The sequence below is a fragment of the Pristiophorus japonicus genome, chromosome 10 (genome assembly GCF_044704955.1).
Source record: "Pristiophorus japonicus isolate sPriJap1 chromosome 10, sPriJap1.hap1, whole genome shotgun sequence".
Lineage (NCBI taxonomy): Eukaryota > Metazoa > Chordata > Chondrichthyes > Pristiophoridae > Pristiophorus > Pristiophorus japonicus.
The window spans coordinates 49,074,483-49,090,568 of NC_091986.1; the positions used below are offsets into that span (position 1 = coordinate 49,074,483).

General features: G+C 41.3%; 1 protein-coding gene across 1 annotated transcript in view; it reads left to right on the top strand.

Moving 5' to 3' along the window:
- The window catches only part of LOC139274985 (collagen alpha-6(IV) chain-like), a 401,423-nt gene that overhangs the window by 184,260 nt on the left and 201,077 nt on the right, over positions 1–16,086 (top strand). The window contains exons 17-18 of the mRNA XM_070891802.1: positions 294–347; positions 6,276–6,339. Of these exons, the coding sequence (XP_070747903.1) occupies positions 294–347; positions 6,276–6,339 (118 nt within the window). The remainder of the gene's footprint in view (positions 1–293; positions 348–6,275; positions 6,340–16,086) is intronic.

Genomic DNA, 16,086 nt, shown 5'->3' on the forward strand with positions numbered 1-16,086 from the left:
CCCCTGACCCTGTCCAAAACATCTGGCTCAGGGAGTCCCTGCCTCCTGCCCCTATCCAGAACTTCTGGCTCAGGGAGTCCCTGGCTTCTGCCCCTGTCTGGTTTCAAGGAAAGGGGTTACACTAAGAACATGGAGGACATAGAGGGAATCTCCCCAAGGATAGAGGATATTAAGGCAACAAACTGGACAATTCTACTTTTAAAATTGCTGTGAGTTGTACATTTGGCTGATCTTTATGTTTCTTCAAAGTCTACATATTCCTGATGTATCATGACAATTTTTGTAATATCCAGGGTCCCCCAGGTGTCCGTGGTCTCCCAGGGGTTGATGCCCGCTCAGGAATGAAGGTAATTTGCATGAATTTCCAATTCTGATCATCAAGTCAAATCTGCATTATCAAATCATTCTAGTTGTTTATTTCAAGCTTGTTGTCCTGGGTCAAAGTTCATCCCTCAACCATCATCACTAAATCACATTATCTGGCCATTATCACATTGCTGTTTGTGGGAGCTTGCTGTGCGCAAATTGACTGTCGTGTTTCCCACATTAGAACAGTGACTACACTTCAAAAGTACTACTGTGGGTGTGAAGCGCTTTGGGACGTCCTGAGGTCGTGAAAGACGCCAACGTAATTTTTTTCTTTCTTTCTTACTATCTATCTTTATTTCTTTCTATCTTTTCGTTCTATCTTTCTTTCTTTCTTTCTTTCTTTCTATCTTTCTTTCTTCTCACCTATCTGTAGCAAAACTGTTTTCCAAGGTTCACATGCCAGTCTGTCCTCATTCCCTTTATGGCCTTGCTCTTGTTTTATTTATTTCTCTCTCTGTCTCTGTCTCTCCCTTCCTCTCTTAACCTCCCTCTCTCTTTCTCGTGTTTTCTTCTCTCACTTTCCCGCTCCCTTTCTCCCCAATCCTCTCTTTCTCTTTCTCTCACTACACTGCCCAACTTTCTCTGCAGTCACTGGGATAGAAATAAGGTCCGGCCACTGTGCGCAGGGAATGATCCCTGTGCTCGAAGACGGAAGGATGACAATTACCATAAATAAACCCTCAGGCCTCACAGTGATAATGGCCGAGAAATCCCAGCCTCCCCAGGTTCGTACGGAGTGTGTACGGACCCGGGAAGGCATCGCAAAAGTCGGTTTTCAGTGCACAATGCGCATGCGCTGAAAACTGGCTTTTCCAATCTGTCAAGTTCCATCTTGACAGATCCTCCGTATCTCTGCAACCAGGACGCTCGCATGGGCAAGATTGCAGTATTTACCCATCTCTTGCCCAGCGGGTGTCCTGAAAACTCTTGCGCCTAATAAAAGCAGGTGCATAGCCTACTTTTACAGGAGTAAGAGTTTTAAAACATACAAAAACTTACAGAAAAAGCAGCAAACCTGAGGACTGGAAGAAATTTAGAACTCAACAGAGGAGGACAAAGAGTTTAATTAGGAGGGGGGAAATAGATGGGTATGAGAGGAAGCTTGCTGGGAACAAAAAAACTGACTGCAAAAGCTTCTATAGATATGTGAAGAGAAAAAGATTAGTGAAGACAAACGTAGGTCCCTTGCAGTCCGAATCAGGTGAATTTATAATGGGGAACAAAGAAATGGCAGACCAATTGAACAAATACTTTGGTTCTGTCTTTACTAAGGAAGATACATGTAACCTTCCGGAAATACTAGGGGACCGAGGGTCTAGCGAGAAGGAGGAACTGAAGGAAATCCTTATTAGTCAGGAAATTGTGTTAGGGAAATTGATGGGATTGAAGGCCGATAAATCTTCAGGGCCTGATAGTCTGCATACCAGAGTACTTAAGGAAGTGGCCCTAGAAATAGGGGATGCATTGGTGATCATTTTCCAACAGTTTATCGACTCTGGATCAGTTCCTATGGACTGGAGGGTAGCTAATGTAACACCACTTTTTAAAAAAGGAGGGAGAGAGAAAACGGGGAATTATAGACCGGTTAGCCTGACATCAGTAGTGGGGAAAATGTTGGAATCAATTATTAAAAATGAAATAGCAGCACATTTGGAAAGCAGTGACAGGATCGGTCTAAGTCAGCATGGATTTATGAAAGGGAAATCATGCTTGACAAATCTTATAGAATTTTTTGAGAATGTAACTAGTAGAGTGGACAAGGGAGAACCAGTGGATGTGGTGTATTTGGACTTTCAAAAGGCTTTTGACAAGGTCCCACACAAGAGATTAGTGTGCAAAATTAAAGTACATGGGATTGGACGTAATGTATTGACGTGGATAGAGAACTGGTTGGCAGACAGGAAGCAGAGAGCTGGGATAAACGGGTCCTTCTCAGAATGGCAGGCAGTGACTAGTGGGGTGCCGCAGGGCTCAGTGCTGGGACCCCAGCTATTTACAATATACATCAATGATTTAGATGAAGGAATTGAGTGTAATATCTCCTAGTTTGCAGACGACACTAAGCTGGGTGGCAGTGTGAGCTGTGAGGAGGATGCTAAGAGGCTGCGGGATGACTTGGACAGGTTAGGTGAGTGAGCAAATGCATGGCAGATGCAGTATAATGTGGATAAATGTGAGGTGGCAAAAACATGAAGGCAGAATATTATCTGAATGGTGGCAGATTAGAAAAAGGAGAGGTGCAACGAGACCTGGGTGTCATGGTACATCAGTCATTGAAAGTTGGCATGCAGGTACAGCAGGTGGTGAAGAAGGCAAATGGCATGTTGGCCTTCATAGCAAGGGGATTTGAGTATAGGAGCAGGGAGGTCTTAATGCAGTTGTACAGGGCCTTGGTGAGGCCTCACCTGGAATATTGTGTTCAGTTTTGGTCTCCTAATCTGAGGAAGGACATTCTTGCTATTGAGGGAGTGCAGCGAAGGTTCACTAGACTGATTCCCGAGATGGCGGGACTGATGTATGAAGAGAGACTGGATCAACTGGGCTTGTATCCACCGGAGTTTATAAGAATGAGAGGGGATCTCATAGAAACATATAAAATTCTGACAGGACTGGACAGGTTAGATGCAGGAAGAATATTCCCGATGTTGGGAAAGTCCAGAACCAGGGGTCACAGTCTAAGGATAAGAGGTAAGCCATTTAGGACCGAGATGAGGAGAAACCTCTGGAATTCTCTACCGCAGAGAGTTGTTGATGCCAGTCTGTCAGATATATTCAAGAGGGAGTTAGATATGACCCTGACGGCTAAAGGGATCAAGGGGTATGGAGAGAAAGCAGGAAAGCGGTACTGAGGTAAATGACCAGCCATGATCTTATTGAATGGTGGTGCAGGCTCGAAGGGCTGAATAGCCTACTCCTTTCTATGTTTCTATAGTAAAATAAAAATTTTAAAACACGTTATTGTTAAAAACCCCTGCCCACTACGGAGAGTTTATTTTAAACCCTAATTAAAAAAACTTTTTTTTAAATCGGAAAAATATATTTTTTTCTAAGACATAATTAATTTCAATTAATTTTAATTATGTGAGGTGTGTTTTTTATTTTTTATTATGGTGTTTAGTGTGTTTGTTTTTTCTCATTATAGCAATGAGAATTCATAGATACGAAGTTCTCATTGCTATTAATGAGAATGTTGTGAAATGCTTTACCTGATTGGTTGTGCAGTCACATGTGAGTGCACCTTCTGCGTCCGAACCTCGACGATGGGAGCGCGCTTCGCAGCACGGGAAGAGAAAGCCTTCCCACCAGAATCGCAGGCTCCTCCAGGATCACCAGGTAAATTCGTAAAAATTCTCTGGTTGGATACATTTGTTCGAAAGAAGCTTCCAACCGGAATTTCAAGGCCAGTAGTGGTGAGGTGGGGGCACAGATTGGGCACCCCGATGCAGCACTGGTTGAAAAACTAGTTGGAGTTTGCATGGCAAGTGCCCCATCTAGTTTTTAATGCATTTTGCAGAAGAATCCTGAAATAGTTACAGGTCCCTTCATTGCATATTTAAATTGGGCCAGCGCTTCTTTCAGGCGGTCGACAGGGATAACTAAAAACAGCGAGGACCAATATAGTGCAGTAATGCCACGCAACCTGGCGCCCAGAAACTGGTATGTGTTCCAGCGAGTTTACGCCCGAAAAATGAACACAACGCAAACCGACGACCCCCCACCCCCCACCCGCCCCCTGCCTACCCCCGTTTCATAATTACTTTCGGTCAACATTCTACATGCAAAACAGCTCAAAACTTTCCTAACTATAACCAGCAGAGACATGGGCCCAGAAATCTCGTTTGGCTGCTTCCCACGGGCAATCGAGGGAAAAATGTAAAAAAGATGTGCACTTACCTGAACATGCTGCGTCCACGCGAGTTCCCGGTCCTGAGGCCTTCACTGACTGCGCGGCGGAGCGCGTGCACGTCATGACGTGCGTAGAGCTGGAGCTGCTGTTACATGGCTCTGGGCAGCCAATCAAGGTAAAGTATGTTCTCATTCATAATAATGGGAACGCCATAAGTTGGAGTTCCCATTATTATGAATGGGAACCCCCCCAAACACACAAAATTCGAATAAAAAAATAGAAAAAATACACCACATATTTTTATTAATTTAAGTAATTTATATATTATAAAAAATATATATTTTTCCGATTTAAAAATTTTTTAAAAAATGATAATTTAAAATAAACTTACCGTAGTGGGGAGGGTTTTTAACAATAAAATGTGTTTTTATAATTTTATTTTAAAATATTTTTGTATATTTAAAAATTCTTACGCCTGTAAAAGTAGGCTATGCGCCTAGTAGAACATATGCCCGACACTTGGGAGTCCCTGGCCAAAGACCACCCTAAGTGGAGGAAGAGCATCCGGGAGGGCGCTGAGCACCTCGAGTCTCGTCGCCAAGAGCATGCAGTAAACAAGCGCAGGCAGTGGAAGGAGCGTGCAGCAAACCAGACTCTCCACCCACCCTTTCCTTCAATGACTGTCCCACCTGTGACAGAAACTGTAATTCCTGTATTGGACTGCACAGCCACCTGAGAACTCATTTTAGAGTGGAAGCAAGTCTTCCTCGATTTCGAGCAATTGCCTATGATGATGATGATGATTTATATGGTGCAAGAGTTTTCAGGACATTTTCTGGGCAAGATATGGGTAAATATCGCAATCTTGCCCATGCAAATGTCCTCGCTTCCAAGATGCGGAGGATCATGCACATTGTGCGCTGAAAACCGGCTTTTACGTTGCCTTCCTGGGTCCGTACACACTCCGTACGGACCTAAGAGACCAGAATTTCTGGCCCATGACCATTGATCCACGGAAACTGAACTTGTGTTTCATTATTTCAAAGTCTTTTCAATTGCAGATTTACTCTGATGTTTTCTTAATAGTTCTGTCTTGGCGCAAGCCTTTATTCCACACCACATTTCATCCACAGTTCGCCCTACTTGCACACACACGAGATTTTAGACTTCTGAAGTTAGTTTAAGTTAGTCAGTGACTTGGATTGGTTAGTTCGCTCTGCGTAATAATGACGGAATTGGATCAGAATATTTTATTTGCATTTTGGAATTGTCTTTTTGATTGGCAATTTTCCCAAAGTAACTCTCATCCCTGTTCTTCCATCTGATTCGCCTGGCAACTGCAGAGTCGCAATCATCGCACACCCTACTGCCATTCATTCACACCCAGGCCAGGCTCTTGGAGCCATTGCTTACTGCCCAGTCTAGACTATACGCCTGATATCCTCCCCACTTCCTTCTCCCAACTTTCAATTCAATTCTTTGCCTTTTGCAAGAAAAAGCAGGAAATGAGTGGAGAGTGAGATTTAGCCAGCATCCTCTCCTCCGCGCTCAAATCACAGCTCTACGTAAGTTGGGAAGTGTATGATCAGAGGCATTGCGATGCAGAAGGAGGCCATTCAACCCATCGGCCAGTAACTGTGCTGTCTCATCACCCGGAGCTATAGACTCTCATCCCATTTCCCTGCCCCTTTTTGAACAGAAGGTTTAGTAGATATTGCTGAGCCCACTAGAGGAATATATGACAGATGGAGTAAATATTTTCCTTCACCATTTGAGAGGAGATCTGTCGGAGTGGATCAACTGCACATTATAGAATCATTATTTCATTCCGTTGATGTCAATAGAATGAATGCGGGTGTGTTCTCCAATGAGCGAACGATCTGCTCCGACAGAGTTCTACCCAGGGGCTGAAGACCAATATTGACTCCATTCACCTTATAGTGCTGGTTTTTGTGTGAGGATAATGCTGAACAAATGGAGTGAAATGTGACACAGGTGTTTGGGGGCTGGATGTTCTCTAACAGTCTATCCTGACATCTTGCCCTACCTCCCTCCACAGGGTGACCGAGGTGACCAGGGCCTCCCAGGCAGTTCAATCATTTATTTCGGATCAGTCCCCAAAGGTATGTTGACAATACAATGAAGGAGGAGAGAGCTAAAAAAAATAACAGCTAGGATGAAATCGGTCTTCGGAGACAGCGCAAACCTGTCAATAGCGAATAAGCCGCCCAATCTATCGAGGGTTCTTTTATCGGTTTCTGTATCGGGTATTATCGGGGTTTCTATATCGGAGGTTTTATATCGGGAAGATCTATATAGGGGGGTTCTATATCGGGAAGTTCTATATGGGGGGGTGCTCTATATCGGGGGTTCTATATCAAGGGGTTCTATATCGGAGAGGGTTCTATATCGGGTGTTCAAGATCGTGAAGTTCTATACCAGGCGATTCGAGATCGGGGAGCTCTATAATGGGGTTTCTATATCGGGGTTCTATATCGAGGGTGTTCTATATCGGGGGTTCAATATCGAGAAGTTTTATATTGGGGGGGATCTAAATCGGGGAGGATTCTATATCATAATTCTTTATAGGGGGTTCTATAACGGGGGGTTCTATAACGGGGGGTTCTATATCGGGGGGGTATATATCGGGTGTTCAAGATCGGGAAGTTCTATATCGAGGGTTCTAAATCGAGTGTTCTATCTCGAGGGTTCTATATCGAGGATTTTATATCGGGGGGTTCTATATCGAGGGTTCTATATCGAGGGTTCTATATCGAGGGTTCTGTATCGAGGATTCTATATCGAGGATTCTATATCGGAGGGTTCTATATCAAGGGGTCTATATCGAGGATTCTATATCGAGGGTTCTATGTCGAGGATTCTATATTGAGGGTTCTATATTTGGAGGTTCTATATCGAGGATTCTATATCGAGGGTTCTATAACGAGGATTCTATATCGAGGGTTCTATATCGAGGGTTCTATATCGAGGGTTCTATATCGGGGGTTCTATATCGAGGATTCTATATTGAGGGTTCTATATCTGGAGGTTCTATTTCGAGGATTCTATATCGAAGGTTCTATATCGAGGATTCTATATTGAGGGTTCTATATCTGGAGGTTCTATTTCGAGGATTCTATATCGAGGGTTCTATAACGAGGATTCTATATCGAGGATTCTATATTGAGGGTTCTAGATCTGGAGGTTCTATTTCGAGGATTCTATATCGAGAGTTCTATATCGAGGATTCTATATTGAGGGTTCTATATCTGGAGGTTCTATTTCGAGGATTCTATATCGAGGGTTCTATATCGAGGGTTCTATATCGAGGATTCTATATTGAGGGTTCTATATCTGGAGGTTCTATTTCGAGGATTCTATATCGAAGGTTCTATATCGAGGGTTCTATATCTGGAGGTTCTATTTCGAGGATTCTATATTGAGGGTTCTATATCGAAGGTTCTATTTCGAGGATTCTATATTGAGGGTTCTATATTTGGAGGTTCTATTTCGAGCATTCTATATCGAGAGTTCTATAACGAGGATTCTATAACGAGGATTCTATAACGAGGATTCTATAACGAGGATTCTATAACGAAGATTCTATAACGAGGATTCTATATCGAGGGTTCTATATCGAGGGTTCTATATCGAGGGTTCTATATCGAGGGTTATATATCGAGGGTTCTATATCGGGGGTTCAATATCGAGGATTCTATATCGAGGGTTCTATATCGAATGTTCTATATAGAGGATTCTATATTGAGGGTTCTATATTTGGAGGTTCTATTTCGAGCATTCTATATCGAGAGTTCTATAACGAGGATTCTATATCGAGAGTTCTATATCGAGGGTTCTATATCGGGGTTCTATATCGAGGATTCTATATTGAGGGTTCTTTATCTGGAGGTTCTATTTTGAGGATTCTATATCGAGGGTTCTATATCGAGGATTCTATATTGAGGGTTCTATATCTGGAGATTCGATTTTGAGGATTCTATATCGAGGGTTCTATATCGAGGATTCTATATTGAGGGTTCTATATCTGGAGGTTCTATTTCGAGGATTCTATATCGAGGGTTCTATATCGAGGATTCTATATTGAGGGTTCTATATCTGGAGGTTCTATTTCGAGGATTCTATATCGAGGGTTCTATATCGAGGGTTCTATATCGAGGGTTCTATATCGAGGGTTCTATATCGAGGGTTCTATACCGAGGATTCTATATCGAGGGTTCTCTATCGAGGGTTCTATATCGGGGGTTCTATATCGGGGGTTCTATATCGGGGGTTCTATATCGGGGGTTCTATATCGGGGGTTCTATATCGGGGGTTCTATACCGAGGGTTCTATTTTGAGGGTTCTATATCGAGAGTTTAATATTGGGGGTTCTAAATCGGAGGATTCTATATCGGACGGTTCTATATATCGAGGATTCTATATCGGGAGGTTCTATATCGAGGGTTCTATATCGAGGATACTATATCGAGGGTTCTATATCAGGGAGTTCTATATCGGGGGTTCTATATTGAGGATTCTATATCGAGGGGTTCTATATCGAGGATTCTATATCAAGTGTTCTATATCGAGGATTCTATATTGAGGGTTCTATATCTGGAGGTTCTATTTCGAGGGTTCTATATCGAGGATTCTATATCGAGGGTTCTATATCTGGAGGTTCTATTTCGAGGATTCTATATCGAGGGTTCTATATCGGGATATCTATATCGGGGGTTCTATATCGGGGGTTCTATATCAAGGGTTCTAAATCGGGGGTTCTATATCGAGGGTTCTATATCGCGGGTTCTATATCGAGGGTTCTATATCGGGAGGTTCTATATCAAGGATTCTATATCGGAGGGTTCTATATCGAGGATTCTATATCGGGAGGTTCTATATCAAGGATTTTATATCGAGGGTTCTATAACGAGGATTCTATATCGAGGGTTCTATATCGAGGATACTATATCGAGGGTTTTATATCAGGGAGTTCTATATTGGGGGTTCTATATTGAGGATTCTATATCGAGGGGTTCTATATCGAGGATTCTATATTGAGGGTTCTATATCTGGAGGTTCTATTTCGAGGATTTTATATCGAAGGTTCTATATCGAGGATTCTATATTGAGTGATCTATATCAGGGGGTTCAATATCGGGGGTTCTATATTGAGGATTCTATATTGAGGGTTCTATATCGAAGGTTCTATTTCGAGGATTCTATATTGAGGGTTCTATATTTGGAGGTTCTATTTCGAGCATTCTATATCGGGAGTTCTATAACGAGGATTCTATATCGAGGGTTCTATATCGGGGATTCTATATCGGGGGTTCTATATCGAGGATTCTACATTGAGGGTTCTATATCTGGAGGTTCTATTTTGAGGATTCTATATCGAGGGTTCTATATCGAGGATTCTATATTGAGGGTTCTATATCTGGAGGTTCTATTTTGAGGATTCTATATCGAAGGTTCTATATCGAGGATTCTATATTGAGGGTTCTATATCAGGAGGTTCTATTTCGAGGATTCTATATCGAAGGTTCTACATCGAGGGTTCTATATCTGGAGGTTCTATATCGAGGGTTCTATATCGAGGATTCTATATTGAGGGTTCTATATCTGGAGGTTCTATATCGAGGGTTCTATATCGAGGGTTCTATACCGAGGATTCTATATCGAGGGTTCTCTATCGGGGGTTCTATATCGAGGGTTCTATAACGAGAATTCTATATCGGGGGTTCTATTTCGAGGATTTTATATCGAGGGTTCTATAACGAGAATTCTATATCGAGGGTTCTATATCGAAGGTTCTATTTCGAGGGTTCTATATCGAGAGTTTAATATCGGGGGTTCTAAATCGGAGGATTCTATATCGGAGGGTTCTATATCGAGGATTCTATATCGGGAGGTTCTATATCAAGGATTTTATATCGAGGGTTCTATAACGAGGATTCTATATCGAGGGTTCTATATCGAGGGTTCTATATCGAGGATACTATATCGAGGGTTTTATATCGGGGAGTTCTATATCGGGGGTTGTATATTGAGGATTCTATATCGAGGGGTTCTATATCGAGGATTCTATATCGAGGATTCTATATCGAGTTTTCTATATCGAGGATTCTATATTGAGTGATCTATATCAGGGAGTTCTATATCGGGGATTCAATATCGGGGGTTCTATATCGAGATTCTATATTGAGGGTTCTATATCGAAGGTTCTATTTCGAGGATTCTATATTGAGGGTTCTATATTTGGAGATTCTATAACGAGGATTCTATAACGAGGATTCTATATCGAGGGTTCTATATCGAGGGTTCTATATCGGGGGTTCTATATCGGGAGTTCTATATCGAGGATTCTACATTGAGGGTTCTATATCTGGAGGTTCTATTTTGAGGATTCTATATCGAGGGTTCTATATTGAGGGTTCTATATCTGGAGGTTCTATTTTGAGGATTCTATATTGAAGGTTCTATATCGAGGATTCTATATTGAGGGTTCTATATCTGGAGGTTCTATTTCGAGGATTCTATATCGAAGGTTCTATATCGAGGGTTCTATATCTGGAGGTTCTATTTCGAGGATTCTATATCGAGGGTTCTATATCGAGGATTCTATATCGAGGGTTCTATATCGAGGGTTCTATACCGAGGATTCTATATCGAGGGTTCTCTATCGGGGGTTCTATATCGAGGGTTCTATAACGAGAATTCTATATCGGGGGTTCTATATCGAGGGTTCTATATCTGAAGGTTCTATTTCGAGGGTTCTATAACGAGAATTCTATATCGAGGGTTCTATATCGAGGGTTCTATATCGAAGGTTCTATACCGAGGATTCTATATCGAGGGTTCTATATCGAGGGTTCTATACCGAGGATTCTATATCGAGTTTTCTCTATCGGGGGTTCTATATCGAGGGTTCTATATCGGGGGTTCTATATCGAGATTTCTACATTGAGGGTTCTATATCTGGAGGTTCTATTTTGAGGATTCTATATCGAGGGTTCTATATCGAGGATTCTATATTGAGGGTTCTATATCTGGAGGTTCTATTTCGAGGATTCTATATCGAAGGTTCTATATCGAGGGTTCTATATCTGGAGGTACTATTTCGAGGATTCTATATCGAGGGTTCTATATCGAGGATTCTATATTGAGGGTTCTATATCTGGAGGTTCTATTTCGAGGATTCTATATCGAGGGTTCTATATCGAGGGTTCTATATCGAGGGTTCTATAACGAGAATTCTATATCGGGGTTTCTATATCGGGGTTTCTATATCGGGGGTTCTATATTGGGGGTTCTATATCGGGGGTTCTATATCGAGGGTTCTATATCGAGGGTTCTATAACGAAGATTCTATAACGAGGATTCTATATCGAGGGTTCTATATCGAGGGTTCTATATCGAGGGTTATATATCGAGGGTTCTATATCGGGGGTTCAATATCGAGGATTCTATATCGAGGGTTCTATATCGAATGTTCTATATAGAGGATTCTATATTGAGGGTTCTATATTTGGAGGTTCTATTTCGAGCATTCTATATCGAGAGTTCTATAACGAGGATTCTATATCGAGAGTTCTATATCGAGGGTTCTATATCGGGGTTCTATATCGAGGATTCTATATTGAGGGTTCTTTATCTGGAGGTTCTATTTTGAGGATTCTATATCGAGGGTTCTATATCGAGGATTCTATATTGAGGGTTCTATATCTGGAGATTCGATTTTGAGGATTCTATATCGAGGGTTCTATATCGAGGATTCTATATTGAGGGTTCTATATCTGGAGGTTCTATTTCGAGGATTCTATATCGAGGGTTCTATATCGAGGATTCTATATTGAGGGTTCTATATCTGGAGGTTCTATTTCGAGGATTCTATATCGAGGGTTCTATATCGAGGGTTCTATATCGAGGGTTCTATATCGAGGGTTCTATATCGAGGGTTCTATACCGAGGATTCTATATCGAGGGTTCTCTATCGAGGGTTCTATATCGGGGGTTCTATATCGGGGGTTCTATATCGGGGGTTCTATATCGGGGGTTCTATATCGGGGGTTCTATATCGGGGGTTCTATACCGAGGGTTCTATTTTGAGGGTTCTATATCGAGAGTTTAATATTGGGGGTTCTAAATCGGAGGATTCTATATCGGACGGTTCTATATATCGAGGATTCTATATCGGGAGGTTCTATATCGAGGGTTCTATATCGAGGATACTATATCGAGGGTTCTATATCAGGGAGTTCTATATCGGGGGTTCTATATTGAGGATTCTATATCGAGGGGTTCTATATCGAGGATTCTATATCAAGTGTTCTATATCGAGGATTCTATATTGAGGGTTCTATATCTGGAGGTTCTATTTCGAGGGTTCTATATCGAGGATTCTATATCGAGGGTTCTATATCTGGAGGTTCTATTTCGAGGATTCTATATCGAGGGTTCTATATCGGGATATCTATATCGGGGGTTCTATATCGGGGGTTCTATATCAAGGGTTCTAAATCGGGGGTTCTATATCGAGGGTTCTATATCGCGGGTTCTATATCGAGGGTTCTATATCGGGAGGTTCTATATCAAGGATTCTATATCGGAGGGTTCTATATCGAGGATTCTATATCGGGAGGTTCTATATCAAGGATTTTATATCGAGGGTTCTATAACGAGGATTCTATATCGAGGGTTCTATATCGAGGATACTATATCGAGGGTTTTATATCAGGGAGTTCTATATTGGGGGTTCTATATTGAGGATTCTATATCGAGGGGTTCTATATCGAGGGGTTCTATATTGAGGATTCTATATCGAGTTTTCTATATCGAGGATTCTATATTGAGGGTTCTATATCTGGAGGTTCTATTTCGAGGATTTTATATCGAAGGTTCTATATCGAGGATTCTATATTGAGTGATCTATATCAGGGGGTTCAATATCGGGGGTTCTATATTGAGGATTCTATATTGAGGGTTCTATATCGAAGGTTCTATTTCGAGGATTCTATATTGAGGGTTCTATATTTGGAGGTTCTATTTCGAGCATTCTATATCGGGAGTTCTATAACGAGGATTCTATATCGAGGGTTCTATATCGGGGATTCTATATCGGGGGTTCTATATCGAGGATTCTACATTGAGGGTTCTATATCTGGAGGTTCTATTTTGAGGATTCTATATCGAGGGTTCTATATCGAGGATTCTATATTGAGGGTTCTATATCTGGAGGTTCTATTTTGAGGATTCTATATCGAAGGTTCTATATCGAGGATTCTATATTGAGGGTTCTATATCAGGAGGTTCTATTTCGAGGATTCTATATCGAAGGTTCTACATCGAGGGTTCTATATCTGGAGGTTCTATATCGAGGGTTCTATATCGAGGATTCTATATTGAGGGTTCTATATCTGGAGGTTCTATATCGAGGGTTCTATATCGAGGGTTCTATACCGAGGATTCTATATCGAGGGTTCTCTATCGGGGGTTCTATATCGAGGGTTCTATAACGAGAATTCTATATCGGGGGTTCTATTTCGAGGATTTTATATCGAGGGTTCTATAACGAGAATTCTATATCGAGGGTTCTATATCGAAGGTTCTATTTCGAGGGTTCTATATCGAGAGTTTAATATCGGGGGTTCTAAATCGGAGGATTCTATATCGGAGGGTTCTATATCGAGGATTCTATATCGGGAGGTTCTATATCAAGGATTTTATATCGAGGGTTCTATAACGAGGATTCTATATCGAGGGTTCTATATCGAGGGTTCTATATCGAGGATACTATATCGAGGGTTTTATATCGGGGAGTTCTATATCGGGGGTTGTATATTGAGGATTCTATATCGAGGGGTTCTATATCGAGGATTCTATATCGAGGATTCTATATCGAGTTTTCTATATCGAGGATTCTATATTGAGTGATCTATATCAGGGAGTTCTATATCGGGGATTCAATATCGGGGGTTCTATATCGAGATTCTATATTGAGGGTTCTATATCGAAGGTTCTATTTCGAGGATTCTATATTGAGGGTTCTATATTTGGAGATTCTATAACGAGGATTCTATAACGAGGATTCTATATCGAGGGTTCTATATCGAGGGTTCTATATCGGGGGTTCTATATCGGGAGTTCTATATCGAGGATTCTACATTGAGGGTTCTATATCTGGAGGTTCTATTTTGAGGATTCTATATCGAGGGTTCTATATTGAGGGTTCTATATCTGGAGGTTCTATTTTGAGGATTCTATATTGAAGGTTCTATATCGAGGATTCTATATTGAGGGTTCTATATCTGGAGGTTCTATTTCGAGGATTCTATATCGAAGGTTCTATATCGAGGGTTCTATATCTGGAGGTTCTATTTCGAGGATTCTATATCGAGGGTTCTATATCGAGGATTCTATATCGAGGGTTCTATATCGAGGGTTCTATACCGAGGATTCTATATCGAGGGTTCTCTATCGGGGGTTCTATATCGAGGGTTCTATAACGAGAATTCTATATCGGGGGTTCTATATCGAGGGTTCTATATCTGAAGGTTCTATTTCGAGGGTTCTATAACGAGAATTCTATATCGAGGGTTCTATATCGAGGGTTCTATATCGAAGGTTCTATACCGAGGATTCTATATCGAGGGTTCTATATCGAGGGTTCTATACCGAGGATTCTATATCGAGTTTTCTCTATCGGGGGTTCTATATCGAGGGTTCTATATCGGGGGTTCTATATCGAGATTTCTACATTGAGGGTTCTATATCTGGAGGTTCTATTTTGAGGATTCTATATCGAGGGTTCTATATCGAGGATTCTATATTGAGGGTTCTATATCTGGAGGTTCTATTTCGAGGATTCTATATCGAAGGTTCTATATCGAGGGTTCTATATCTGGAGGTACTATTTCGAGGATTCTATATCGAGGGTTCTATATCGAGGATTCTATATTGAGGGTTCTATATCTGGAGGTTCTATTTCGAGGATTCTATATCGAGGGTTCTATATCGAGGGTTCTATATCGAGGGTTCTATAACGAGAATTCTATATCGGGGTTTCTATATCGGGGTTTCTATATCGGGGGTTCTATATTGGGGGTTCTATATCGGGGGTTCTATATCGAGGGTTCTATATCGAGGGTTCTATTTCGAGGGTTCTATATCGAGAGTTTAATATCTGGGGTTCTAAATCGAAGGATTCTATATCGGAGGGTTCTATATCGAGGATTCTATATCGGGAGGTTCTATATCGAGGGTTCTATAACGAGGATTCTATATCGAGGGTTCTATATCGAGGGTTCTATATCAAGGGTTCTATATCGAGGATACTATATCGAGGGTTATATATCGAGGATTCTGTATTGAGGGTTCTATATCGAGGGTTCTATATCGGGTGTTCTATATCGGGGGATTCTATCTCGGAGGATTCTATATCAGGGGTTCTATTTCGAGGATTCTATATCGAGGGTTCTATATCGAGGATTCTATATTGAGGGTTCTATATCTGGAGGTTCTATTTCGATGATTTTATATCGGGGGTTCTATATCGAGGATTCTATATTGCGGGTTCTATATCGAAGGTTCTATTTCGAGGATTCTATATTGAGGGTTCTATATTTGGAGGTTCTATTTCGAGCATTCTATATCGAGAGTTCTATAACGAGGATTCTATATCGAGGGTTCTATATCGAGAGTTCTATATCGAGAGTTCTATATCGAGGGTTCTATAACGGGGGTTCTATATCGAGGATTCTATATCGAGGATTCTATATTGAGGGTTCTATATCTGGAGGTTCTATTTTGAGGATTCTATATCGAGGGTTCTATATTGAGGGTTCTATATCTGGAGGTTCTATTTCGAGGAT